At 49.1% G+C, this 25698-nt stretch overlaps 1 protein-coding gene and 1 non-coding gene across 2 annotated transcripts; both read right to left on the reverse strand.

The window, feature by feature from the left end:
* Positions 1–182: 182 nt before the first annotated feature.
* Positions 183–25585, reverse strand: NMUR1 (neuromedin U receptor 1). Its single transcript, XM_028731942.2, has 3 exons — positions 25514–25585; positions 6929–7838; positions 183–3080 (listed from the first exon to the last, which is right to left on the reverse strand). Exons 1-3 carry the CDS (start codon positions 25526–25528, stop codon positions 2680–2682), a joined length of 1326 nt encoding a protein of 441 aa, XP_028587775.2. The 5' UTR covers positions 25529–25585; the 3' UTR covers positions 183–2679.
* LOC114598277 (small nucleolar RNA SNORA13) lies at positions 6717–6820 on the reverse strand. The gene has a single exon (XR_003707017.2). It is a non-coding gene; the product is annotated as a small nucleolar RNA SNORA13 (small nucleolar RNA).
* Positions 25586–25698: the final 113 nt, after the last annotated feature.

The following is a 25698-nucleotide window of genomic DNA, read 5'->3' on the forward strand; positions in this document are numbered from 1 at the left end:
GAGTTTAATCCTTCCTTTACTTTGAGAACACCTCAGTATCCCTTGCGAGGCCAAAATTGGGCACTCCCGAATGGATATACTCAATCTAATTTGCACATTTTATTTGAGAATTACTTTTTATTCTGTGTAAGAAGGAATTTTGGTGGATCTGACCATGGTTTTACTGCATATGTAAAGACTGCTGTTTTGTTTTGTTTTGTTTTCTCCCCTCTTCTTCGGATGTTGCCATGGTCTTTGGCTAGTGAAATAAAAAATGTTTTAACTCGCTTGTGGGAACAACTCAGAGGCCGTGAAAGAAGGAAGGTTAATAGAATTAGAGGAACCATTGGAAGTGACTGTGAAAAGCAGTAGCGATATGAGATGATCAGAACCCTCCGAATTTGAAGCATGGGAAGTCCTATTTATAATCTGGCAGAATATTCGGATTATTTGATATGTATATGTATAATTTGGAATATTTAATGTGATGTGATTGGATTGTTAAAGTGGAAAATTTAATAAAAAGGGTTTTTTTTTTAAAAAAGTTAAATTTAAATTTAATTATGGATCTTCTCGATTTTGCACCCTCTCAGCTCAGTGCCCTGCGGGGGAACCTCCTGCACCGCGCTAAATCTCTTACCTTCTTACGATCACAGTGGCCAGCCAAAATAGCTCTGAGAAGCCCACAAGTGGCACCAGAAGACCCCAGCCTCAACCTATGACTCCCAGAACCTGGAATTCAGGGACCTCCCGACTGCTAGTAGCCACTGGCGGCCTTTATCCTTCCTGGATGTGTCGCAGTCCTCATTCTACTTGGTGGCCATTGCTCCATCCTGGTGGCAGGGAGTTCCACAGTTAAACTATGCGCTGCGTGACAAATTTCTTTTGCCTGCCCCCAATCGTCCAACATTCATTGCCCCTGAGTTCTCGTATGGTGAGACACAGAGAAAAAAATTATCAATATCCATCTTCTCCAAGCCCCCCCCCCCACATAATCTTTCCCACCTCAGTTATGCCCCTAGCACCGCATTTGCCTTTGATGATTAAAAAAAAACCTGGCTGATAAAAAAAATACTATATATATATATGCATTCAGGTCCTTCTTGGACACTTAATTTTGGAGCTCCTGGACTGGATGAGATTTTGGCCTTTCTCTTCTAGAGTTATTTGCCATATTTCAAAAAGTGGAAATCAAATGTTGGGCTTTTTTTTTTTTAGTTTTGCCCAAAGTTGCTGAGTTTTTTTGCTTCTTGCAAAATCTCGAAAAAAACACACACAGTTTTTGAGCTGTTTTTGAAGGAAATCACCAACGACGGCAGTGCCGACATGGGTTGCCATACATTTGGATTTCCCCGGAAGTTTAAAGCGATTTCTGCCCGGACTCTGTTTCCGACGGCCGATTACTGGCTATGTCTGGGAAACTCCGGACGTATGGCAACCCTGAGTTATGCTTACTTTCTTTAAAACTGAAATATACTTTCTTTTGGGTTAAGCCACGTGAAACATTGTGAGGGAAAGGCAGGGTGCCGAAGCCTAGAAAAATAAAGAAATAAACGTACAGTTATGCAAATGTAGAGCAGCAGCAATGCAACACACACATGCATGAATCTGGAGACGAGGGTTCAAGTCCCTACTCCTCCGTGAGGCTCACTGGGTGATCTTCTGAAAGGGATGAAGGATGGATACGGCGTCCAGTGTCTTCTTCCTCACCACCCCTCAGCCTGGCCTACCTCGCAGGGGTTTTGTGGAGGGGATAAACCAGGAGGGAAGGGGGAGAACCACACATGCTGCCTGTTATGTACTGATGTTCTCACCCTGGGCCAGCAGAGGGATACTGTAGATAGTTTTCACTCAGGTCCACATATGCAAATAGGGGATTGAAAGTGACGTTCAGTGACTGGATAGTTACAGAAAATGGTTACAGTTGCGTTGTAGTGGAGCTCTATATAAGCAGGCTGGCTGAACCCTTCAGTTCAGTTCTGTTCTGGGTCTGTGAATAAACAAGAGCTGTTTGAAGAATCGCTGTGTCGTCTGACATGTTCACCCACAACTTAACACTGCCTTTGGAGGAAAAGGTGGGAATATCACTGCAACTAAATAAATAAATAAATAGGTTCGAACCAAACACATGGCACATGGCAGCCACAGTTAGAAAAACATGGACCATGAGAGGGACATAAACCGCCAAGGGCGAAGTCCCCTCCCCTAATCTCTTTTAGATTGAATCCGAAATCGGAAAGGGTGTGGAAATCCCACAGAACTTTCTAGAACATCCCGCCATGCGCCTCACCACGCATGGATTTGGGAGCAGCCTCACGCCCCGCCCTCTTTGCGGCCGCCATTTTGAAGGCGGCGTCAGAAGCGGCCATTTTGAAAAGCGCAAGCCGATTAGGGAACCCAGAAATGAGGGTCCCCTTTGCACTCACATCCACACACCCTTTGTGATGGTGATGTTTTTACAACAAGGGGCCGAGAAAGACATTCATGTGCGCCCCTTTACAAAAGAAAGCCCTCTGTTCATAACACGGTTGAGTTCCTGAGGGCGAAGCAGCCGGGAACGGAGGCGAGTCCAGGCAGGACCAGGCCCCCACCCCAACACATTATTTTACACAACGCCGCCAAGCGCCGGCGGTGCCTCGCGGCCCAAGCGGAAAGTTCCGTCCTCCTAAGACATGTGCGCCTGGACTTGTGGCTTCCTCCTCAGAGGAAAGGGCCCTCGCACTCCTCCGCCTCATCCCTCTCCGGGTCGGCCTCGTAGTCCTCCAGGTCGGACAGCGGCTGCCCGTCGCCTCCGCCGACGTGCTCGGAGACGGTGCTGCGCATGGTGACGCGAGTGCTGCTGGGCGAGTGCTTGCGCGAGCCCAGCTTCTGGAAGCGCCGGCGGCACATCACGTCCTTGAACATCTCCCGGAAGCGGGTGGACATCAGGTTGTAGAGGATGGGGTTGGCGGCCGAGCTCAGGTAGAAGAAGACGCCCGAGATGATGTGCACGTACTGGAACATCCCCAACATCCGGTCGGTCCAGTGGGTCACGAAGCTCCAGACCAGGCGGTCGGTGTGGAAGGGAGCCCAGCAGATCCCAAAGACGACCACCAGCGCGACTGAGGGGCAGAGAGAAGATTGTGAGAGAGGAGAACACCTGTTCTCGTGGTGGCCGACCGGGTGCCTCCTGTGGGAAACCCGCAAGCGGGATTCGAACACAAGACCTCTCCCCCATGCTTTTAAACATCTACATGCAGCCGCTGGGAGAGATCATCAGGGTTTGGGCTGGGTGTTCATCAGTATGCGGATGATACCCAGCTCTACCTCTCTTTCAAATCAGAACGAGTGAAGACGGTGAAGGTCCTGTGTGAGTGCCTGGAGGTGGTTGGAGGATGGATGGCGGCTAACAGATTGAGGTTGAATCCTGACAAGACAGAAGTACTGTTCTTGGGGGACAGGGGGCGGGCAGGTGTGGAGGACTCCCTGGTCCTGAATGGGGTAACTGTGCCCCTGAAGGACCAGGTGCGCAGCCTGGGAGTCATTCTGGACTCACAGCTGTCCATGGAGGCGCAGGTCAGTTCTGTATCCAGGGCAGCTGTCTACCAGATCCATCTGGTATGCAGGATGAGACCCTCCCTGCCCGCTGTCTGTCTCGCCAGAGTGGTGCATGCTCTGGTTATCTCCCGCTTGGACTACTGCAATGTGCTCTACGTGGGGCTACCTTTGAAGGTGACCCAGAAACAACTACAACTGATCCAGAATGCGGCAGCTAGACTGGTGACTGGGGGCGGCCGCCGAGACCATATACCACCGGTCCGGAAAGACCTACACTGGCTCCCAGTACATTTCCGAGCACAATTCAAAGTGTTGGTGCTAACCTATAAAGCCCTAAATGGCCTCGGTCCAGTATACCTGAAGGAGCGTCTCCACCCCCATAGTTCTGCCTGGACACTGAGGTCCAGCTCCGAGGGCCTTCTGGCAGTTCCCTCATTGCGAGAAGCAAAGCTACAGGGAACCAGGCAGAGGGCCTTCTCGGTAGTGGCGCCCGCCCTGTGGAACACCCTCCTACCAGATGTCAAAGAGAACAACTACCAAACTTTTAGAAGACATCTGAAGGCAGCCCTGTTTAGGGAAGCTTTTAATGTTTTATAGGTTATTGTATTTTAGTGTTCTGTTGGAAGCTGCCCAGAGTGGCTGGGGAAACCCAGCCAGATGGGCGGGGTATAAATAATAAATTATTATTATTATTATTATTATTATTATTATTATTATTATTATTATTATTATTCCGCTCTTTCCCTGCGGAGCATTGCCATCATGGGTAATAGCCATCAAGAGCCTTTGCCTGTGGGAAATTGAGGAAATGGCGGTTAGGAACCAAAGGCCCCTTGCTGGTCGTAGCAAAGTACTGGAAAGTTCTGGAAGGAACGTGGTGTAAGAGAGCATGGCAGTTAGCTGTGGCAGAAAATTAAAGCTTGTGAGGGGTTTGAAGCGAAAGGGCACATTTACAGAGGATCGGTATACCTTTACTGTGTATTTAGCTAAGGAGGAATTGGAAGAACCTTCCCTCACACCGGGGAATATTCTGGCGTATATAATTTTTAACTAGTATCTGTTTATCCGTTTGGATTGGGCTGGAATCGCATTGCTCCGAGGGGTGCTAGCCTCTGCTGTGACAGGGGGAAATTTAATGACAAAATCAGAGAGAGGCAGAGAATTCTCTACGCTGATCAGCAACCAGGGGGGGAAATGAACAGGAAAAGCTCTCCACCTCCCCCCAAAAGCAATGGAGGTGAGGTGAGGTGGGGGAAGAAGGAAAGTATTCTGTCTTAAATCCAGGTTTCTCGCCAGCTTTCCTACAGAAAGTCCTCTGCCATCTCGTCCTCCCCACAACCCCCCCCCCTGTTTCGCCTATGCTGAAATTAATGTTTAATTTAAACTATGCACCCAGGGCTTTTTTTCAGCCGGAACTCAGTTCTGATCACACTGGCAGAGGAAGAAGAGTGCGGGGGGAGCGCACCGCCCCCGGCAGTGCGATCCCAGTGGGGTGCCATCGCGGCTGCTCCCCACGCTGGGCGCCACGCCCCCTCAGGTGGCGTGGCGCACGCCCAGGAAGCGTGTCACCCCCCTGTGGGTGGCGCGCCACGCCCCAAGGGTATGCACCAGCCCCGTCCCCGCCTGCTCTCCGCCCCCCCCCGGTGCCAGAGCATGAAACTCCGCCACTGTCCGACCCTTCTCAGGTAGGTGCCATTGCTGCTTTAAGAGAACAAGGGTGGCATTCATGGTGAGTTCCAGCACCACGCATGCATGTGTTTGTGTGTGTGCACACATTTACAAATGGTGTGTTTTAGCTGAAGTATAGTGGTACCTTGGTTCTCAAACGCCTTAATAAATGTGTTTTTCAACACTTTTTTCAGTTCACTATAAATCCTTTCCCAGAAGTCTTTTATCTTGGGGCACGTCCACCACATGTGGTAAAAGGTTCCTTTCCCCCCCTTACATTTCCAGCATTTGTTATCATGATACATTTTTGCTAGCTTCACTGGTGTTAAGTACCATCTATACATCATTTTCATCAAATTTTCTCTTAATACACTACATGCTGTTAATTTAATTGCTTTTTTTCCACAACTTCTCCCAGTCTTCCATAATATTGTGCCGATTCTCAAACGCCTTGGTACTCAAAATGCCTTGGTTCTCAGACGCCGAAAACCCGGAACTAAGTGTTCCAGTTTTTGAACATTTTTCGGAAGCCAAACGACCAATGCGGTTGTCAGCTATTGTTTCCAGGGCGCCTGCACCAATCAGAAGCTGCGCCTTGGTTTTCAAACATTTCACAAGTCAAACGGACCTCGTTTGTCACTTTTGTTTTTGCCGTTTGTTTTGCTATTTGTTTTTGAGGCTTTTTCGGTTAATTTGTTTTCCTGACTGTGTGGAACCCAGTTTGGCTACTGATTGATTGTGTGACTGTGGAAATGGATTAAAAAAACCCCATCCAAACAATGACTATCATCAGTGCAGGCAAGAAAAAAAAATAATTTTAATTTTTTATCATCTACAATACTGCCTTATTTATTTTACAGTGCAGTACATTGATTATTGCTTTCATTTTATGGATCAATGGTCTCGTTAGATAGTAAAATCCATGTTAAATTGCTGTTTTAGGGGTTGTTTCTAAAAGTCTGGAATGGATTAATCCATTTTGCATTACTTTCTAAGGGAAAGCGCGCCTTGGTTTTGGAACGCTTTGGTTTTGGAACAGAATTCTGGAACGGATTAAGGCTGCATTTTAATGTTTTAATTGTTTTAATGTTGTATTTTAATCTTGTTTTTAAAGTTATATTTCAATCAACTTGTTTATATTATTGGTTGCTAGCCGCCCTGAGCCCGGTCTTGGCTAGGGAGGGCGGGGTATAAATAATTTTTTATTATTATTATTATTATTATTATTATTATTATTATTATTATTATCATCATTATTATTTTAGAACCATGGTACCGCTGTACAGAGAAGGTACATAACCAACTCATTGCAGTATGACAGCTAAAGATAATACAGTGGTACCTCGGGTTAAGTACTTAATTTGTTCTGGAGGTCCCTTCTTAACCTGAAACTGTTCTTAACCTGAAGCACCACTTTAGCTAATGGGGCCTCCTGCTGCTGCTGTGCTGCCAGAGCACAATTTCTGTTCTCATCCTGAAGCAAAGTTCTTAACCCGAGGTACTATTTCTGGGTTAGAGGAGTCTTTAACCTGAAGTGTATGTAACCTGAAGAGTATGCAACCCGAGGTACCACTGTATATGCCTTTTCTGACACCACATTCACTGGTGAAAGAAATGAATGGGCAACACAAAGGCAAAGACTGTAGCCCTAGTTCTGAGAATAAGAAGAAAGCAAGTAACCCCCCCCCCACACACAATATTTTCCCCACAATCCCACGCAGCTCCTGGGCTCCCCTCGACTCACACAGCATGTTGGTCACCTGCCTCCTGCGGACTTTCTTCTGCTGGAGGCGGATGTTGTGGTAGTCGCAGTTGCTGGCCGACTTGGCCTCCAGAGCTTCCAGCATCTTCTCCTTCCTGAGCTGTAGGCCAATGAGCAGGTACAAGACACTGATGACGCCCATGGGGACGAAGAAGAAGATGATGGTGGTCACCTGGATGATGAGGTTGTACATCAAGCGGGACTTGACCAGGGTGCAGGTGGCCGAGTCGGGGACCACCCCCCGGGCGGGGACGTGGAGGGTCTGGATTCCGTGGAGGCTGGTGTTGGGGATGGAGCAGATGATGGACAGGACCCAGACAGTGACGATGACCCTCTTGGCGTGGTTCTTGGTCACCACGTACTTGGCCTTGAGAGGGTGCACCACGGCGATGTAGCGCTCCACGCTGAGGGCCGTCACGTTGAGGATGGAGGCGAAGCAGACGGCCTCGAAGAGCAGCGTCTTAAAGCAGCAGCCGCCTGCGCCCAGAAGGAAGGGGTAGTTGCTCCACATCTCGTAGATCTCCAACGGCATGCCCAGGAGGAGGACCAGCAGGTCGGAGACGGCCAGGCTGAAGAGGTAATAGTTGGTGGGCGTCCTCATGAACCGGTGCTGGATGATGACCAGGCAGGTCAGGGCGTTGCCCACGGCGCCCACCACGAAAATCAGGAGGTACGTGGTGCAGATGGGGACGAAGAACCCCGACCGGCGAGGCCCCAAGTACTTCAGGCGGAGCTCCTCTATGGTCATGTTCAGGTCTTCGGGGTCAAAGTAAGGCTCTTCTCGGCTGCTGTTGTTGCACAGGTCCTTGTAGGCTGCCTTCTCCAGCAGCTCCAGGATGGACAGTTTTAATTCCAAGTGGGAGCAGTTGACAGAGGGATACATGGCCCCGAGCTGGAAAAAGAGAGAGAAGAGGAGTTAAGAAGAGCCTGGCTGATGGATCAGGCCAAAGACCATTCTGATCCTGCCTCCTTATGAGGAGGATGCGGGTGGCGCTGTGGGTAAAAGCCTCAGCGCCTAGGGCTTGCCGATCGAAAGGTCGGCGGTTCGAATCCCCGCTGCGGGGTGCGCTCCCGTTGCTCGGTCCCAGCGCCTGCCAACCTAGCAGTTCGAAAGCACTCCCGGGTGCAAGTAGATAAATAGGGACCGCTTACTAGCGGGAAGGTAAACGGCGTTCCGTGTGCGGCTCTGGCTCGCCAGAGCAGCGATGTCACGCTGGCCACGTGACCCGGAAGTGTCTCCGGACAGCGCTGGCCCCCAGCCTCTTGAGTGAGATGGGCGCACAACCCTAGAGTCTGTCAAGACTGGCCCGTACGGGCAGGGGTACCTTTACCTTTACCTTATGAGGAACAGTTGAGTCATTTGGCTATGCTTAACCTGCAAAAGAGGAGTAAAGTAAAGGTAAAGGAACCCCTGACCATTAGGTCCAGTCGTGACCAACTCTGATCCAGTTGCGGCGCTCATCTCGCTTTATTGGCCAAGGGAGCCGGCGTGCAGCTTCCGGGTCATGTGGTCAGCAGGACTAAGCCGCTTCTGGCAAACCAGAGCAGCGCACGGAAACGCCGTTTACCTTCCCGCCGGAGCAGTACCTATTTATCTACTTGCACTTTGACGTGCTTTGGAACTGCTAGGTTGGCAGGAGCAGGGACTGAGCAACGGGAGCTCACCCCATCGTGGGGATTCGAACCGCCAACCTTCTGACTGGCAAGCCCTAGGCTCCCGTGGTTTAACCCAAAGCGCCACCTGCATCCCTGCAAAAGAGGAGGCTGACAGGAAATAAGACAGCCCCCTTCAAATATCTCAAGGGCTATCACAGGGAAGATGGAGCATGCTTGTTTCCCCTGCTCTGGAGGGTAGGACTCGAACCCATGGCTTCAAGTTAGAGGAAAGGAGATCCCAACTGTTACGTATTCAGTGGCCTTTGTTTGACTGAGTTTGAGTCTGGACTAAGGATTCTGAGCTCCTGTGTTCTGATTCGATACATGATGTCCAATCACAAAACATTTCAGGATTTGGGCCTCTGCCATTGGCCCTTGAACTCTTGAGTCGTGATTCGCAGCTTGGAAGTTTAGACAGCCAATCACGTTGGGAGTGGGAGTGGCCCAGGCTTCCAGGAATGTATATAAGCAGTCGCTTTGCCCCTGTTTCCCAGTTATGTAGTTCAATATAGGTTCTTGCTGTTATTGCTTGTCTTGTAGGAACCCACCTACACTTCACCAACTAAACATACGGGAAAAGTTTCTGATGGCAAAAGCTGTTTTACAGTGAAACAGTCTCCCTCGGAGGAGGTGGATTTTCCTTCCACGGTTTTTAAGAAGAGGTTGGATGGTAATTTGCCATGGATGCTTCAGCTGAGATTTCTGCATTGCAGGGGGTTGGACTAGATGCCCCTGGGTGTCCCTTCCGACTCTATGATTCTTTACCTGTTCTCACGGTGGCTGGCCAGATGCCTTTGGTATTCCCACAAGCAGGACCTTAAGTGCGACGGCACATTCTCCACCTGTGATTCCCACTACCTCTCATGGCGAAATCCATAGCCTAGCAGCCATTGAGAGCCTACTCCTCCACGGATTCATCTAATCCTCTTCTGCAGCTGTCTAAGTTGGCAAACTGCTAGTGAAGCCTCTGTCTGTGGGGATCCTATGGGGCTTAACCGGAATAAAATTTGCAAATGCTTAAGCTGAACAGTTTGAAGCATAATTACAGCAAACAATACAGTCAGGGATCACAAAGAGATGAATGCGCAAGTAGTTTGTCTGAACATGAGCGACGCCGTCAATAAGCCCCTCAGAACCCAAAGGGAAGACGACTAGGCAACGCATGCCTGCAAAAGCCGCCCTCAGCCAGTCCAAAGGACCCTGTAATCCATCACGGTGCTGGATGAAGCTCCTTCTCTGCAAACGGCCCGAGTCCCAGAGCCATGGGATAAACACGCAGCGAGCGGCAAAATTTCTCAGTTGCAGCTTGTTGAGGACGCAGCCCTGCAATTTTGTATGGAATAATGCTAGGTGATAAAGGACGAAGATTTCCCCACCCCCTTGCTAATCAATTGTGCATATACATTAATTAATTTGCATTATACAAGATAGTTTGTTGTTGTTGTTTAGTCGTGTCCGCCTCTTCGTGACCCCCTGGACCAGAACATGCCAGGCACTCCTGTCTTCCACTGCCTCCCGCAGTTTGGTCAAACTCATGCTGGTAGCTTCAAGAACACCATCCAACCATCTCATCCTCTGCCATCCCCTTCTCCTTGTGCCCTCCATCTTTCCCAACATCAGGGTCTTTTCCAGGGAGTCTTCTCTTCTCATGAGGGGGCCAAAGTCTTGGAGTCTCAGCTTCAGGATCTGTCCTTCCAGTGAGCACTCAGGGCTGATTTCCTTCAGAATGGAGAGGTTGGATCTTCTTGCAATCCATTAGTCTCTCAAGAGTCTCCTCCAGCACCATAATTCAAAAGCATCCATTCTTTGGTGATCAGCCTTCTTTATGGTCCAGCTCTCACTTCCATACATCACTACTGGGAAAACCATGGCTTTAACTATACGGACCTTTGTTGGTAAGGTGATGTCTCTGCTTTTTAAGATGCTGCCTAGGTTATACAAGCTGGTTAGAGACCATAAATATTATTCAGCTCTGCTGTAGAACAAGCTCCAGCCCCCATCCTTCTTGTCCTCCACTGAATGATTTTGCCCCTGCAGGGCTAACCCAGAATGTGTTCAGGGCAGGATAAAGCCCCAGCCTTCCCAATGCGTTTGACAGATAGGATGAATCAGTCATCAGCCCTGCTCCTGGCCTCCGCCCCTCCATGCTCCAGGCAGACTGTCTGCCCTTTTTATTAGTAAAATGCCGCGCACACATTACTGAATTAAATTTACATTTGTTCCTCTCCTTTCTTTTTCCAAAAGCAGAATCAGTTTTCAGAAACATTGGGAGGTGGGTTAGTGACGTTATTGGGTTCCTGCCAGTCGGAGCTGTACGCAGCTGACTTTGGCCACAGATGCACAGAACTTCTTTTCTTCCTGTGAGAGAAGAAGAGTCACATCTAAACAACACAGTGAGCATACTCAGGCTCACTACTCCTATTACACCCATCCATTTATACTCTCAGTCCTCGGAGAGCTGCTTTATGGTGTACCGACTCAGACTAATGGTCTATCTAGCTGAGCACAGCCCATGAGGATTCGGAGGCACAAGGAATTGAACCCGGGGCTTTGCATTGCTGGGGTTGGACTAGATGACCCCCGGGAACCCTCCCAACTCTACGATTCTATGATTCTGCATGCAGATCTTGTGCTCCACCCTCTAGGAACATGGGAAGCTGTTGCACGCAGGGAAGGGACTCTGTCATGAGACTAGTCCAAAATACCTGCAGGGCAGCAGGTTCGAGAAGGGAAGGATAAGCAGCAGGAGAGAAACAGAGAAACGGGCTGGTTGTTTCTGTGTGTGTGTGAGTGACTGAGTGCTTGAGGACAGGCTTTTATCACCAATTGCATTCCCAGTTGTTGGCATTTGATTTAATCGTTAAAGCTATACCAAAATAGGTGGGCAAGCCCTGATATCAGAGATATTTCTCTCTCTCTATTAAAATGAGAGAGTGCCGCTCCGAGACTTGGCGTTAATTATAAGGGACTTTCAAAGAAACCGGCAGAGAGGGAGTGAGAGAGACTTAAGGGCCTCGGACGTGAGGTTGCCAGGCTGATAGTAGATGGACTAATGGACAATGGTTCTGGGATCGAAACCGGGGAAGGGAGGGTGGGGTTTGGAAATCCAAAGGGTGTTTGATTCTTTTTACTTTGTTTTTTAATTCTATGTTGTTATTAGTATAAGAATGGGGAATTCGTGGAAGGGAAACTGGGTCGACCTTAGAAAAAGTTCTCAAGTGTAAAGGATTGAGGTATATAAGTTAAAAGTTGATATATAAATTGAATTAAATATGATAACAAATTAAGGTTAAAAATATAATATAATAAATATAATAACAAATTAAGGTTAAGGGGAAGTCGCGGAAAAAAAGTGACTGGAAATGGGATTGTAAAGGATGAATTCTTTTTTATTCTTTTTTTCTTGTTCTTGTTCTTTTTTGTATTACTTGAAACTCTAATAAAATATTATTTAAAATAAAATAAAATGGTGGAGAAGCATGTGAACTTTCGAGTTGCGTGGACTGCTTGTTGTGTTGAAGCAAACGAAAGGTGATCGGAAGGTGGCAGGCTCTCCTTCCTTGGAGATTTTAAAACAGAGGGTGGATTCTTCAGTTGCGATTCCCGCATTGCAGGGGTTGGGCTGGATGACCCTCGGGTCCCTCCAATTCCACGATTCTACGAATGCAGCCGAAGAGCAGCTGCGACGATAGCTTAAGAAAGATCACAACTGGCCTTAGATGCTGTTGAGGGGAGGGAGGGGGAAGCAAACTGAATAGCCCCCTGAAAAGGCTTAAGAAAGGAGGTTCCAGAAGCTCAACTTTAGAAATAAAACCAAGGTATCACACAAGCTAAAAATTGACGAGTTGGCCTGTGATGGTGGAAAAGGACATTGTGCTTTCTCTTCTTGTGATGTGTGTACAGAGTTATAAGTTTGTGGGTGCCAGACTCTAATTAATCCCTAGATCCAGCAAGTGTTAAAATCTATCCAATCAGGCCAAATTAGCTTCTTCTTCTTCTTCTTCAAATATAGTTTTATTAAAACTTTTCAACGTACAACAAAGAAAACAGAAACAGAACAAGAAATAAGAAAGAAAGAAAATGAAGGAGATAGTAAATAAGCAAAGAGATACGAGTAAGAACAGTAAAGAGACAGAGAAAGATAAGTAAAAGCGACTTTCCGCTATCCATTTGTCAGTTGTGCCTGCAAGAATTCCTCATAACGGAAAGAAGATAGCCATACCTTTTTAGAAAAACACACAGCGCTGAAAATAAATATCACCAAAATTGAGGAGCTACAAAGAAGCTCAAGCTTCCCTGGGGAAGTTTGAAAACTGCCACTTGAATTTTTTAATTAACCCCACTCTGGCATTCGTCCAAACCCAACAGACTGCGGTTACTTGAGAAAAGTCAACTGCAAACTATAGCTTATGAATGAAACTGGCTGCTATAAAGCAAGCCATAGTTAAGATTAAGAGGCAGGGTCTCTTGGTCACACGACAGCATGACGAAAGGCTGCAAACTAAGAGCAATGCATAGGAGAGCTTTCTCCCACTCCTCAGATTTCTATTCTAGGTGCCAGAGGCTCTCTCATCTTTACTGCTGACTTCAACCCAAAGACATTTACCATAATTAGAGGGTTGATAGACAGCATAAGGCAGTGAGAGATTTTACTTTCTTGGGCTCCATGATCACTGCAGATGGTGACAGAAGCCAGGAAATTAAAAGACGCCTGCTTCTTGGGAGAAAAGCAATGACAAACCTAGACAGCGTCTTAAAAAGCCAATTACAGATGGGTAGCCGTGTTGGTCTGCCATAGTCAAAACAAAAAAAATTCCTTGCAGTAGCACCTTAAAGACCAACTAAGTAGTTCTTGGTATGAGCTTTCGTGTGCATGCACACTTCTTCAGATACCTGAAGAATCTGAAGAAGTGTGCATGCACACGAAAGCTCATACCAAGAACTACTTAGTTGGTCTTTAAGGTGCTACTGCAAGGAATTTTTTTTGTTTTAAAAAGCCAACATCACCTTGCCAACAAAGGTCCGTATAGTTAAAGCCATGGTTTTCCCAGTAGTGATGTATGGAAGTGAAAGCTGGACCATCAAGAAGGCTGATCACCGAAGAATTGATGCTTTTGAATTCTGGTGCTGGTGGAGACTCTTGAGAGTCCCACGGACTGCAAGCAGATCAAACCTCTCCATTCTGAAGGAAATCAGCCCTGAGTGCTCACTGGAAGGACAGATCGTGAAGCTGAGACTCCAAGACTTTGGCCACCTCATGAGAAGAGAAGACTCCCTGGAAAAGACCCTGATGTTGGGAAAGATGGAGGGCACAAGGAGAAGGGGACGACAGAGGACGAGATGGTGGGACAGTGTTCTCGAAGCTACCAGCATGAGTTTGACCAAACTGTGGGAGGCAGTGGAAGACAGGAGTGCCTGGCGTGCTCTGGTCCAGGGGGTCATGAAGAGGCGGACACGACTAAACAACAATAAGACAGCATAAGGAGGCTGATGCTATTAGTTTGGCCTGCGCCAAGCTGGCACCTTCTGTTTTTGGACTGTGATGGTTGAGGTGGATGGGAACTATAGTCTACATCTGGAGGGCGCATGGTGGGTGAAGGACGTGACAGCTCACTGAAAGCCCTGGCGCTTTTCTTTCGACTTGGCAAGTGATCCTGGCTGCCATCGTCTGCGTGCCTACTTGGGAGCAAGCCCCGCTGAACGCAGCCTGGCTTCTCTGCAAGCAATCTCTCGCACTCCCTGGCTGGGCAGAATCCAGGGGGACAGCAATAGACAGAGAAGCATTCAATCATTTTCATGGCAGAGAGTGGACAGGCCAGAGGCCGCGGGGAAGACTGAACAAGCACATGTCCGATACCTGAGATACCAGACTGGCTTAACTGATGGATTCACGAATGTGCCATTATCTGATTAAATAGGTTAAATGAAAATTCAAAATGGAGATGTAATGAATCGCAGCCGGTTGATTATAATCTCTCCAGAGCCTTGGCAGGTTGTCATTTTTTTCCATACTGACTTCTCAGTGTCTTTCCCCCAGGCGAGAGATATATACATTTGGTAAAAGGGAGAGATGGGGCTCGCACAATGGGTGGATTTTCTGTGTCTCTGCCACAAGGTGAACTGGCACTCCGAAAACATTTCCTGTTTGCATGGTGGGCATTTTGCGATTTTTTGCATTCTGCACTCTTTTCGATTGATTGATTGATTGATTGATTGATTGATTGATTGAGTTCATTGTACTTCTGCTGTCTCTTTCCTTTGTAGTCATACACAGTTCTTCACTTTGGAACGGGCAGCAGTTATTTCTAAGCAAACCGTAAGGTAACATAGCACACCCAAACCTTGCTTCAAAGTATACTTTTAGCCGGGTCTCCGTCATCAGGGAACTGGTTTATTAAAATATATAACAAAAAACAGAAACAGAACAAGAAATAAGAAAGAAAATGAAGAAGATAGCAAATAAGCAAAGGGATAAAAATAAGAAAGAGACAGAGAAAGATCAGTTTCTTATCTTCAGGGCCGTCTTTAGCAGATACGGCACCGGGGTGCAAATATCTGCCTGGTGCCCCCAAATGACCATGGCTAGTGGGGGGGGGCGCGAAGCTGCACACTGCCAGCCATGGGGGGGGGGGGGCCTGCAACTCTCCCCCATGCCGCTGCAGGAGAGCAATCCCCGCAGAGGCTTGGGAAGGAAGCTGTGTGCCCATCAGACATATACCGTATTTTTTGCTCTGTAAGACTACTTTTTCCCTCCTAAAAAGTAAGGGGAAATGTGTGTGCATCTTATGGAGCGAATGCAGTCTGCACAGCTATCCCAGAAGCCAGAACAGCAAGAGGGATTGCTGCTTTCACTGCGCAGCGATCCCTCTTGCTGTTCTGGCTTCTGAGATTCAGAATATTTTTTTCCTCCTCCAAAAACTATGTGCGTCTTGTGACCTGGTGCGTCTTATAGAGCGAAAAATACGATAGTTGGCGGGGCGCAGCTGGCGGGTGTGCAGGGAAAGGGAGGCCGCCGGCAAAGCCACGCAGCTCCCCCAATCGCTGGGGCGCCCCTGAGAGGCCGGCGCCCTGGCGCAACGCACCACTAAGCCCTATGGGAAAGACGGCTCCGCTTATCTTTCCCGGAAAGATCTAGTCCCGGAACTCAACTCTGTTATGTATGCAGCAGTACAATGATCTCTGCGGCTGCAGGGCAGACAAAACAATTTGCAAGCAGATGTGATGGATGATAGGAGTTGTAGTCAGAAATACCTGGAGGACAGGTGGATTGGGAGAAGGCTGGCTTAGTGGTGGAACATTTGCTTTGAATACAGAAGGTGGCAAGTTGTATCCCCAGGTAAGGCTGGAAGGATCTGCAAATTTAATTTCTCTCCATTTCTTAATTTTTCCAGCCTTAAATTCAGTTCTCCAGAGTTTTCTTTCTGCAGCAATTTGCAATTTTTGTTTATTTTTAAAAACCTCATGGATATTATTCCACTTTTAGGGCCGAATTCTCCTCAATAGACACATTTTTGCTTGCAGTCTTAACCAGCGTCCACACTCTTGCCAGCAATTGCTCCCAATACGATGATTTCTGTATGCTGCTTTCATGTTGATTTTTTTGCACATTTTCCTCTGCTTATTGTTGATTTATTAATTTTATTATCTGCTGCCCTTTATCCAAGGACCACAGGGCAACATACAGTATAAAAACACAAAAATACATATCATAATATTTTTGTAAATGTTTGCTTGGCTGGAGAACAGTGTTGCAGATTTGGATAATTGTGAGCTTGGAGGAGGGTGGGGCTTCAGTTTCGGAACCTGGGAATTTAATAAATTCAACTTAAAATGCGAACTGAATCCAACTCCCCACCCCCAGAAAGACCCTTGTCTGAACCCTGGTATTTATATAGCACCCTCTCAAACCACCAGGGCAGCGTAAAGCACTTAAGAAGCCCTCAATAACTGCAGTTCTGGCTGGGCAATGACAGTCAAAGCAACAGACCCCCATTTCAGGTAGACATAAGCCTCAAATCATCCTTTTTCTTCAACAGATATCACTGCTTGCAAGCCTTGAGAAGCTGCTCTGCCTGGGAAGGGAAGCTCCCGTATTTAACTTGCGAAGTAGCACAGGGAAATGTTCCCAGAGACCAAAATGAGGGATTCTATGGAATGCAGATACAGAGAATTGATAAGAATAATGATCTGTTGTGACCTTGATGGAAGCGTAGAGGAGCCTTCTTGTGTTTTGGCTCATTTTTTCATCTTTTTATCTCTTTTCTTTTCTATCCCCCCCCCCCTTCTTTCCTTTTCCTTTTCCGTTCCCCTCTTTTCTTCCCCATAATAGCTTGTGTTTTATACCATGTTCTTTGATATTTTTTATAGTTTTTTTTAGCTTTTCCCATTATTATTATTATTAAGGATTTTCTTTTGTAATTTTGGTTGTTTATACTTATCTGTATTTGTTTAGAGCAAAATAAGTGTGTGTGTGTGTGTGTGTGTGTGTGTGTGTACACACACACGCACACAGTGGTAGAAGAAGAAGAAGAGTTTGGATTTGATAGCCCACATACTCCTTTCCCTTCCTCCCCCACAACAAACACTCTGTGAGGTGAGTGGGGCTGAGAGACTTCAGAGAAGTGTGACGAGCCCAAGGTCACCCAGCAGCTGCATGTGGAGGAGCGGAGACGTGAACCCGGTTCCCCAGATTACGAGTCCACCGCTCTTAACCACTACACCACACTGGCTCTTCTGGAGCCCCGTTCGCATTCCGAATGGAACGCAAGATGCGACGGCGCGTCTGCGCCTGTCGCGGTTCACCGCTTCTGCGCATGCGCGTGACGTCATTTTGAGCGTCTGCACATGCGCTAGTGGCGAAACCCGGAAGTAACACACTCCGTTACTTCCAGGTTGCCACGGAGCGCAACTCAAATGCGCTCAACCCGAAGTACAACTCGAGGTATGACTGTGTGTGTGTATACACACACACACACACACACACACACACACACATGCAAAGGCTTTCTGGGCGCCTGTAGGATGCCTCTCCCAGTAAGCTGTTGCTCTCATTGGTGATGCTGGCAGGGGGGTTAATACTGGTGTGGGGCTGGCCCCAGAAAGCAGCAAGCTCAAGCATTTACTGGGAATCCAAGACATGAAACGAGGCGTGTTTAGGAACATAGGAAGCTGAATTTGACTGCCTTATGCAGAATATCAGACCATTGGGCCCATCTAGCTCTATACTGACTGCACAGACTGGCAGCAGCTCTCCAGGGTTTCCGGCAGGCGTCTCTCCCAGCCCTGCCCGGAGATGCTGCCAGGGTCTGAACATGGGACCTTCTTCAATCATAGCAGCTGCTCTGCCACCAAGTTTTATGCAAGGGTTATAGGAAGAAGCAGGACAGACCAGACCAGTTCCCTGGGTCTGCCTCTCGTATATGAAGGGACCAACTGAGAGTATACAGACATACATATTGGAGCCAGCAGAAGTTTGGGTTTGTTTACAGATTTCGCAATGCTCCATATCCTCCTTCTTTAAAACATCCCTATTTAAAACACGCCCTTCAACGCACCTGACAACCTCATCCATCAAAAGCCCAGCAGATTGCTTACCTGTTTCCCCATATCTGGCCAAACCACCCACCTCCCTCCAATTGACAATTTAGCTTTGATATTAATCACGCTTGTGTACATACCCGAAGCGCAAAGCGAGTTACGGTCTTTCCATCCATCTGAGGAAATCTACCCTGTCAGAGAGCTGACAGATTGTCTCGTGGCAGAGAATTGCTTTCATTTGCCTGTCCACAAGCATTCATCAAGGCCTGGGGGGGGGCTATATCTTGGGTACCTAAAAGCCTGCCCACCTGCACTGGCTCTGCAAAATTCCAGCCGGGCATCGTGGAAAGTGCAGGGAGAGAGAGAGAGAAAAAGAGAGAGAGAGAGAGAGAGAGAGAACCGTCTTGGCCAGCATCTCCTGGCTAAAGTCTTCCCAACCAACCTTCCTCTGCAATTGCGGGAGCAGAGATGCCATACTTAAGGGGGAAGAAAAGAAGTTCCAGGTATATTCCTTCTCCTTTTTACATAAGAACATCAAAAAAGCATGCTGGATCAGGCCCAGGGACCCATCTAGTTCAGCATCCTTTCCTCAATGTGCCGAACCACATTAAGGTTACCAGATTTTTTTCAAAGAATCCGGGGACACTTTAAAAAAAAAAAAAAAGAGCGAGAGGGGAAAAAATTGTTTTTTTAAAAAGTTAAGAAGTAATATCTTCTCTTCTGCGGTCTCCTCTGTCATGCGACCTTCCTCTGGGCTCTCTTAGAGCGCTAGCTGCCATGGAGTAGGCTCGGGTCAGGCCTGGGCTCGGCCACATGTCCTTGCACTTCCAATGCTCTCCCACCTCTCCTCCTCAGTGGCAGTGGCGCGGCAAGGTCGGGGCTCCCCTCTTTTTCCTCCTTCCTCTTTCTCTCTCTTCCTTCTCCTTCTCCCTGCATCGGCTCCGGGGTTTTCCTGGCCCCGGAGTGTCACTGGGCAGCCAGCTGAGCGCCGGGCGCTCTCGCTCCTGGCTCAATTTGGGTCATGGGGGGTGTCAGCGGTTCCCCCAGTTGACACGCCGGGCGTCCCTGGTTCCCCCTCGGCAGTGACAGTGGCAGTCTCAGCAGCCCGGAGCCAGCCTGGTAGCGCAGTTGGCTCTGGCTGGCTTCAGGAGCTGCTCGCTGCCTTGGCACCCGCCATGATGTGTCTTGTGCCGTTGAACCAATCACGCAACATTCATTCCCTACTAATAAATCTACACTTTAAAAAAAAGTTTTAAAATGCTTTACTTACAAAGTTCTAAAGGTCAGGTTCATACATTTATCTATGCAACAGCAAGTAAACACAGGCAGAAATATTGGGATACAATATAGATTGAAATAGCTCTAAGCATGCGGTTCAAGCTTGTAGCAAACAACTTCAGGCACACCTTATCTTGGTGAGTTATAAATCTACACTTAAAATATAAATCCGGGGACAGATTTGTAAATCCGGAGACTGTCCCTAGGAGACAGGGACGTCTGGTAACCATAAACCAGATGCCCAAATGGGAAACTTTGCAAGCAGGATTCGAACACAGGAGCAACTGTCCCCTCCCGGAGGGGAAGGGTTAAAGTCCCACTAACACATAGCTTTTCCTTTTGGGGTTGTGAAACAACGCCCACCCACCCAGAAAAAAATAAAAATGGCTCAGATGTTGTTTTGGTTTAAAAGAACCGAATGTCTGGACTGGCTGCCAAAATGTATGCACAAAATACAGAATCCTGGAGAAGCTGCCAGAACTTTTCAGAGCAAAAGCATCACGATGGCTTAGCGAGTCAGCTTGAGCTGCAGAAATATTTTACAAGATATAAAATGCTGTAAGTAAATAAATGAAATCAAACTGTGCCGCTGGTGCCTTTGCAGGCGCAAAGGAGCTGGGTTTGCGAGCTTAGCCAGAGAGCGCCCCGTTTTCCCTGTTGCCGCCTAGAGAGATGATGGGGTGCCCTAGATATCCCCCCAAAACAGGTCCTGCCGACTCCCATGCACAGCTCCCCACCCAGCCTGGGCTCAACTCGGAGAGAGATTTCCTTATTTGCCCCTGTTCCACCAGCCTTTGGCTCCTGGTGCACATGATGCTCTGAGTCAGAGCCAGTCTAGCTCAGCGCTGCTGACATCAGGTGCGGGGACATACCTTTGGCCCTCCGGATATTGCTGAACTACAAGTCCCATCAGCTCCAGCCAGCAGAGCCATCGGTCAAGGCCAACGACATTCAGAATCAAGAAATTGTAGAGTTGGAAGGGACCCCGAGGGTCATCTAGTCCAACCCCCTGATTTGCAGGAATCATAGCTGAGGTATCCCTGACAGGTGACCACCCAACCTCTGTTTAAAAGCCTCCAGTGAAGGAGAGTCCACCACCTCCAAGGGAATCCTTCCGAGCACAATTCAAAGTGTTGGTGCTGACTTTTAAAGCCCTAAACGGCCTCGGTCCTGTATACCTGAAGGAGCGTCTCCACCCCCATCGTTCAGCCCGGACACTGAGGTCCAGCGCCGAGGGCCTTCTGTCGGTTCCCTCCCTGCGAGAAGTGAGGTTACAGGGAACCAGGCAGAGGGCCTCCTTGGTGGTGGCGCCTGCCCTGTGGGAAACTATTTTACTTTTAAAAGACAACTGTTTAGGGAAGTTTTTAATGTCTGATGCTGTGTTCTTTTTAATATTCGGTTGGAAGCCACCCAGAGTGGCTGGGGAAACCCAGTCAGATGGGCGGGGTATGAATAATAAATTACTGTGTGGTCTGACCAAGGCAGAAGAGAGCAACACTCTTGCCTCCCTTGATTTGGACCCTATACAGCCTAGGATCGCATTAGCCTTATTTGCTGCTGCATCACACCGTTGACCGTTCTCTCCCCGCTTTCCCTGGAGATGCCAAGCATGGAAATAGTCCTAAGGTTTTTGCATGCACAGCCTCTGCCCTGGCTCTGAGATATAGCCCTTCCCTTCCTCAGATGCCTTTTGAAGGCAGAATTGGGCAATTCCGATCTCCCCTGCGGTTCTGCTTCTCTCACAGAGAGTGCCAGCAAACAGAGCAATGGCTTGGCTTTGCCCTCCTTCACTCTGACAAGCCACCTCTCTCCCTTTGCTTGCAAGCGTGTAATTGCTCTAAACTTGCCTCAATCCCAACAGCAGCGGACACAGAGACTCAACAAAACACATTGTTTAATAAAAAAACACACACAGAGAAAGAGAAGGCAAGTGTTGAAAAGGAGGAGAGAAGCAGATAACTTTCCGAGATTTTCTTCGTATTCTAAAATTAAGCGTGGTTTGAAGGCAGGACATTACTACTGGCCTGGGGAAATGGTGATGGGGAGAAATAGTTATGAAGAATTGGCATGGACTTTTTTTCGATTAAAGGGCTCCACAAGCGCGCGCGCGCACACACACACCAAGTTTAAGTAGCAGAGCAAGTGAGCCCTCAGCTTCTGAAAAAATAACGACAGATTACAGGCAAAAGGGCACCATAGCCCTACACATTGACATGCATTTTATAGCATACGTACATGACCTTATCGGAAAAAGGATGCTGTGCTAGATGGGCCTGTTAAACAGCCTTGCACATTTTCCTCTCGCCGCTCCCTCTTCCCAAACATTTCGGTTCTTCCTCCTGCTGCTCCGGAGGGAAGGACCAGAACCAGTGGATTCAAATGAGATTCCGACTTAAGATCGGGAAGAACTTCCTGGCAGTAAGAGCTGTTCAGCAGTGGAACAGACTCCCAGAAGAGGCGGTGGGCTCTCCTTCCTTGGAGGTTTCTAAGCAGAGTGGCCGCCTGCCAGGGATCCCTCTAGCTGTGATTTCTGTATTGTAGGGGGTTGGGCTGGATGACCCGTGGGGTCCCTTCCAACTCTGCAATTCTATGATTCTAGGAAAGCAATCTTCCCCCAGCTCTGCCTTCCTTTCTCTGCATCCCGAGACAGCCAACAAGATCTGCACACAAGCCGTTGTCCACTTCCCGGGCAGGGAACTAACTGTGCACTGCATTGCTTTCAATGGGCTGTGCATTTTGGATGGCATTTCCACGTCCCTGTCCATGTTTTCGGCACAAGCCGTCGCTAATAAATACATTTTTACGGCACGGATTGAGGAATATACGTGGTCCCCCTCCTCTCTTTCCTCTGATGCTCTGCTAAAGCTTACTTAGACAAACATATTCAGTTAAACCAAACTAAGCCGAGTTTCCCATTATCTGCATAATGCTAAGCCTACCATAAGAACACAAGGATTTCCCTGCTGGGTCAGAGAAGAGATCGCCCTCTTCTCACAGGGGCAAAAATATGCTTTTGGGAAGCCCCTTTTCCTCCATCGAAAAAGTAGGGCAAGAAAGGCAACAGCCCAGCAATATCTCCCCCTGCAGGTATACTGCACCTGAACTGGAGGCTCCATAGAGCCGTCGTGACAAATATACAGGGAGAGACCCATGAATTTGCCACATCCCTCTTTCAAACCCCAGCTTTAAGCCCTTGAAAAGTCTCACCCTCTGTCGAGTGTTTTACTCTAAGCGTATTAGGTATGAGTGGTCGTTAAATATTCTTATTAAGCAACGGGAAGCTACGGACCGCTTTCTCTCGTACTGTTCCGTTATCAGCGTTGCAACATCACCGGTGGAGCGCTCAGAGCAGGAGTGCAGGACCCCACTTTGCAGAAGCAACAGGAGGTCTGCGAACGCAGCACCCCACATTCCAGAGCAAGTGAAATAACACAAAAGACCATTTAAGGGGGGGGGGTGTTTACCGTAAAACCATTAAGTCCAAATGTCCCTATGTTCACTGCTGAGCATTGCACACACCTAAATCGCATTTTGAGCCCTGTGCAGATTTTCTATGAAAAGGGATCTTGTTTTTGCAACACCCTCCTGCTTGCAAATTCTTTCCCCGGCCATTGATCTATGCCAGCTCCTTCCAACTCACCGAGTATTGAAGGAAAGGGACTCTGCACACACTCAGGGGCGCTGTCTTCTATTCCCAATTCACACATTTCCCAGCAATCCCCCCTCCCGCATCGGAAGCAGATTCCAATGGCACCGTATCAAAGCCTTACCTGTGTGTTCTGTCGCAGGTGGTCCAGAGCTCAGGAGATGTCCAGAGAACACACAAGGGGGGGTCCTTTCCCCCCAGCCCAGACACACACCCCTGGGATGGGGAACCAGCTCTTCAAGCAGCCCGCACTCTCCCCACAGCTCTGGGGCTGGCATGGGCAGGAGCACTCAGCGCAACTGAAGTGCAATTCCATGCACGCCGACTCAGAAGCAAAGCCAGCTCAGCTTTCACGCGCATTATGTGGGTGGCGGGTGCTCAGGGTTTCCCCTGCCTCCCCGAAGGTGTTTTGTCACGCTGCAGGCGGAGGGGGGGGGTGCCCCACCCAACGGCCCTCGCAATGTTGCAGAGGCTGCGCTGGTTGCAAGGGGGGCGCCTCTAAACATCACCCCCCCCCAACACTGCCATGCCATCCGGAATCAGGCACCCCAAGGAGATATTTCCAGGGCAGGGAGCCGAGTCAGAGGACCGGTGCAACGTAGTGGGGGAGACCCAGGTTCGAATCTCCCCACAGCCACGGAGCTCGCTTTTGTGACCTGGCTCCAGCCTCTCTCTCTGATGCCTCGCAGGGTTGTGGGGAAGGTACAGCAGCGAGGCACAAACACCGCCTCCAGCTCTTTGGAGAGAAGGTGCGCTATAAATACCAGGGCAGTGGACTCCCCCTTCCTTGGAGGTTATTATGCAGAGATTGGGCGGCCACCTGCCAGGGACTCTTCAGTTGTGATTCCTGCATCGAAGGGGGTTGGGCTAGATGACCCCTGGGGTCCTTGCCGGTCTCCTTAGTCACTTGGTGCATTTTGAATATAAATTTTCAGGCTTTCTGAACAGCCAAGGCAAAACTGATCTGCGCTCAGGCTGTGAGCCGGCTGTTTGAGAACAAGACAGGCAGAGGCATCGTTGCCTCATCCTTCCCAAGTCCTTTGGTTACAATTCCCTCCATCCCACCAACCATGGCTAAAAGATGAGGCCAAGGCAGAAACTTGCAGGGCATTCTGCTACCTCCATCCGTAGGGATAAACGGCAGATTTCGGATGGCTTTCCGAGGGACCCTGTAAGCAGCAACAGGTAGAGGGGAAATGGCGCAGAAGAACCCTGTACGTTATTTTCAGCCAGATCCACTGAGCCACCCAGCCCAATGCTGTCAACTCTGGCTGGCAGTAGCTCTCAAGAGTTTCAGACAGGGGGCGTCTCCTAACCCTACTGGAAGGTGCTGCTTGGGACTGAACCTGGGACCTTCTGCATGCAGAGCAGGTGTTCTACTCTTGAGCCACAACCCTTCTATAGCCCAAAGTCTATTTCAGGAAGCTAGAAAGCTGAGCATCGGGTCCATCTAGATCAATACTGTCTACACTGGCTGGCAGCAGCTCCCCAGAGTTTCAAGCAGGCTACGCTCCCTGCCCGATTTATTGCCTTGATATCCAACTTTTCCCTCCAAGGAGCTGGAGGTGGTCTACAAAGCTCTCCCCCTCCTCATTTCATCCCCCGCAACAGCCCTGCGAGGTGGGTGAAGCTGAGGGGCAGTGACTAGCCAGTGAGTTGGGAATTTGAACCCTGGTCTCCTGGGTACAAATACAACATTCTCTAACCACTACACCACACAGCCCTACCTGGAGATGCTGCCAGGGATCGAACCTGGGACCTTCTGGATGCAAAGCAGGTGTGCTACCTCTGAGTCCCTGACCGCCCCTAAGAACAACCCTGTTCCTGACCATTTGCACCTCTTTAGTATTGAAAGAAACTGTCTTTTGCTGCCACCAATGTCCAAAGGCAGCTCCTAAAAATCTACTTTATCCCCCCTCTCTGTCTGCCTAGTAGATCTCTCCTGGTCCTCCTCCTATCCAGCCACCACCCCCATCTCCCTCTGTCAATCCGCTCACCAATTTGCTCCCTAATCTCTCATCACCTCCACTTGCAGCCGGGGTTGGACTAGATGACCCCCTGGTGTCCCTTCCCGCTTTCTTCATCGGATGAACAGGCTTTTGCGCCTCCACCGGGCTTACTCACCCCGCGCCCCAAAACCACTGGGCAAAGACGAAAGAGAAGCGCCTCTAAGCATGTGCAGAGTGCATGCCGCCTTCCTCTTGGTAATTCCAGAATAACCACCATTTAGGATTCACGGGCAGGGCTTTCGGGAGCGCCCGTCGAGTCCCCAGAGCCCAAACCCACTCGCCCGACTCTTTCTCTCTTAACCGCCGCTCGCCCCGATCCCTCCCCGCAGTCCCCGCGCCCCTTCCCGCGAGCAAGGCAGGCAGGCAGGCAGGCACGTCCGTCCGCCTCGACGGCTGCCGGGGCGCTTCCCCTGCAGCCAGCCCAAGAGGGACCGCGCTCACCTCGGCTCCGTCCATCGCCCAGTCCGCCCTCCCGTCTCCTGCCGCCGCCGCTGCTGCATCTTCGCCCGGTGCCCCGGCCGTCGGAAGCGCCTGCCTGCCGCTCGCTCCGCCGCTTGCAGGGCTTTTAAAGCGCCGCCAGAGGGCGTGCCCGCGCCGCCAGACGCCCGACGGGACGGCGAGGCGGA

This window comes from Podarcis muralis, chromosome 6 (genome assembly GCF_964188315.1).
Source record: "Podarcis muralis chromosome 6, rPodMur119.hap1.1, whole genome shotgun sequence".
Lineage (NCBI taxonomy): Eukaryota > Metazoa > Chordata > Lepidosauria > Squamata > Lacertidae > Podarcis > Podarcis muralis.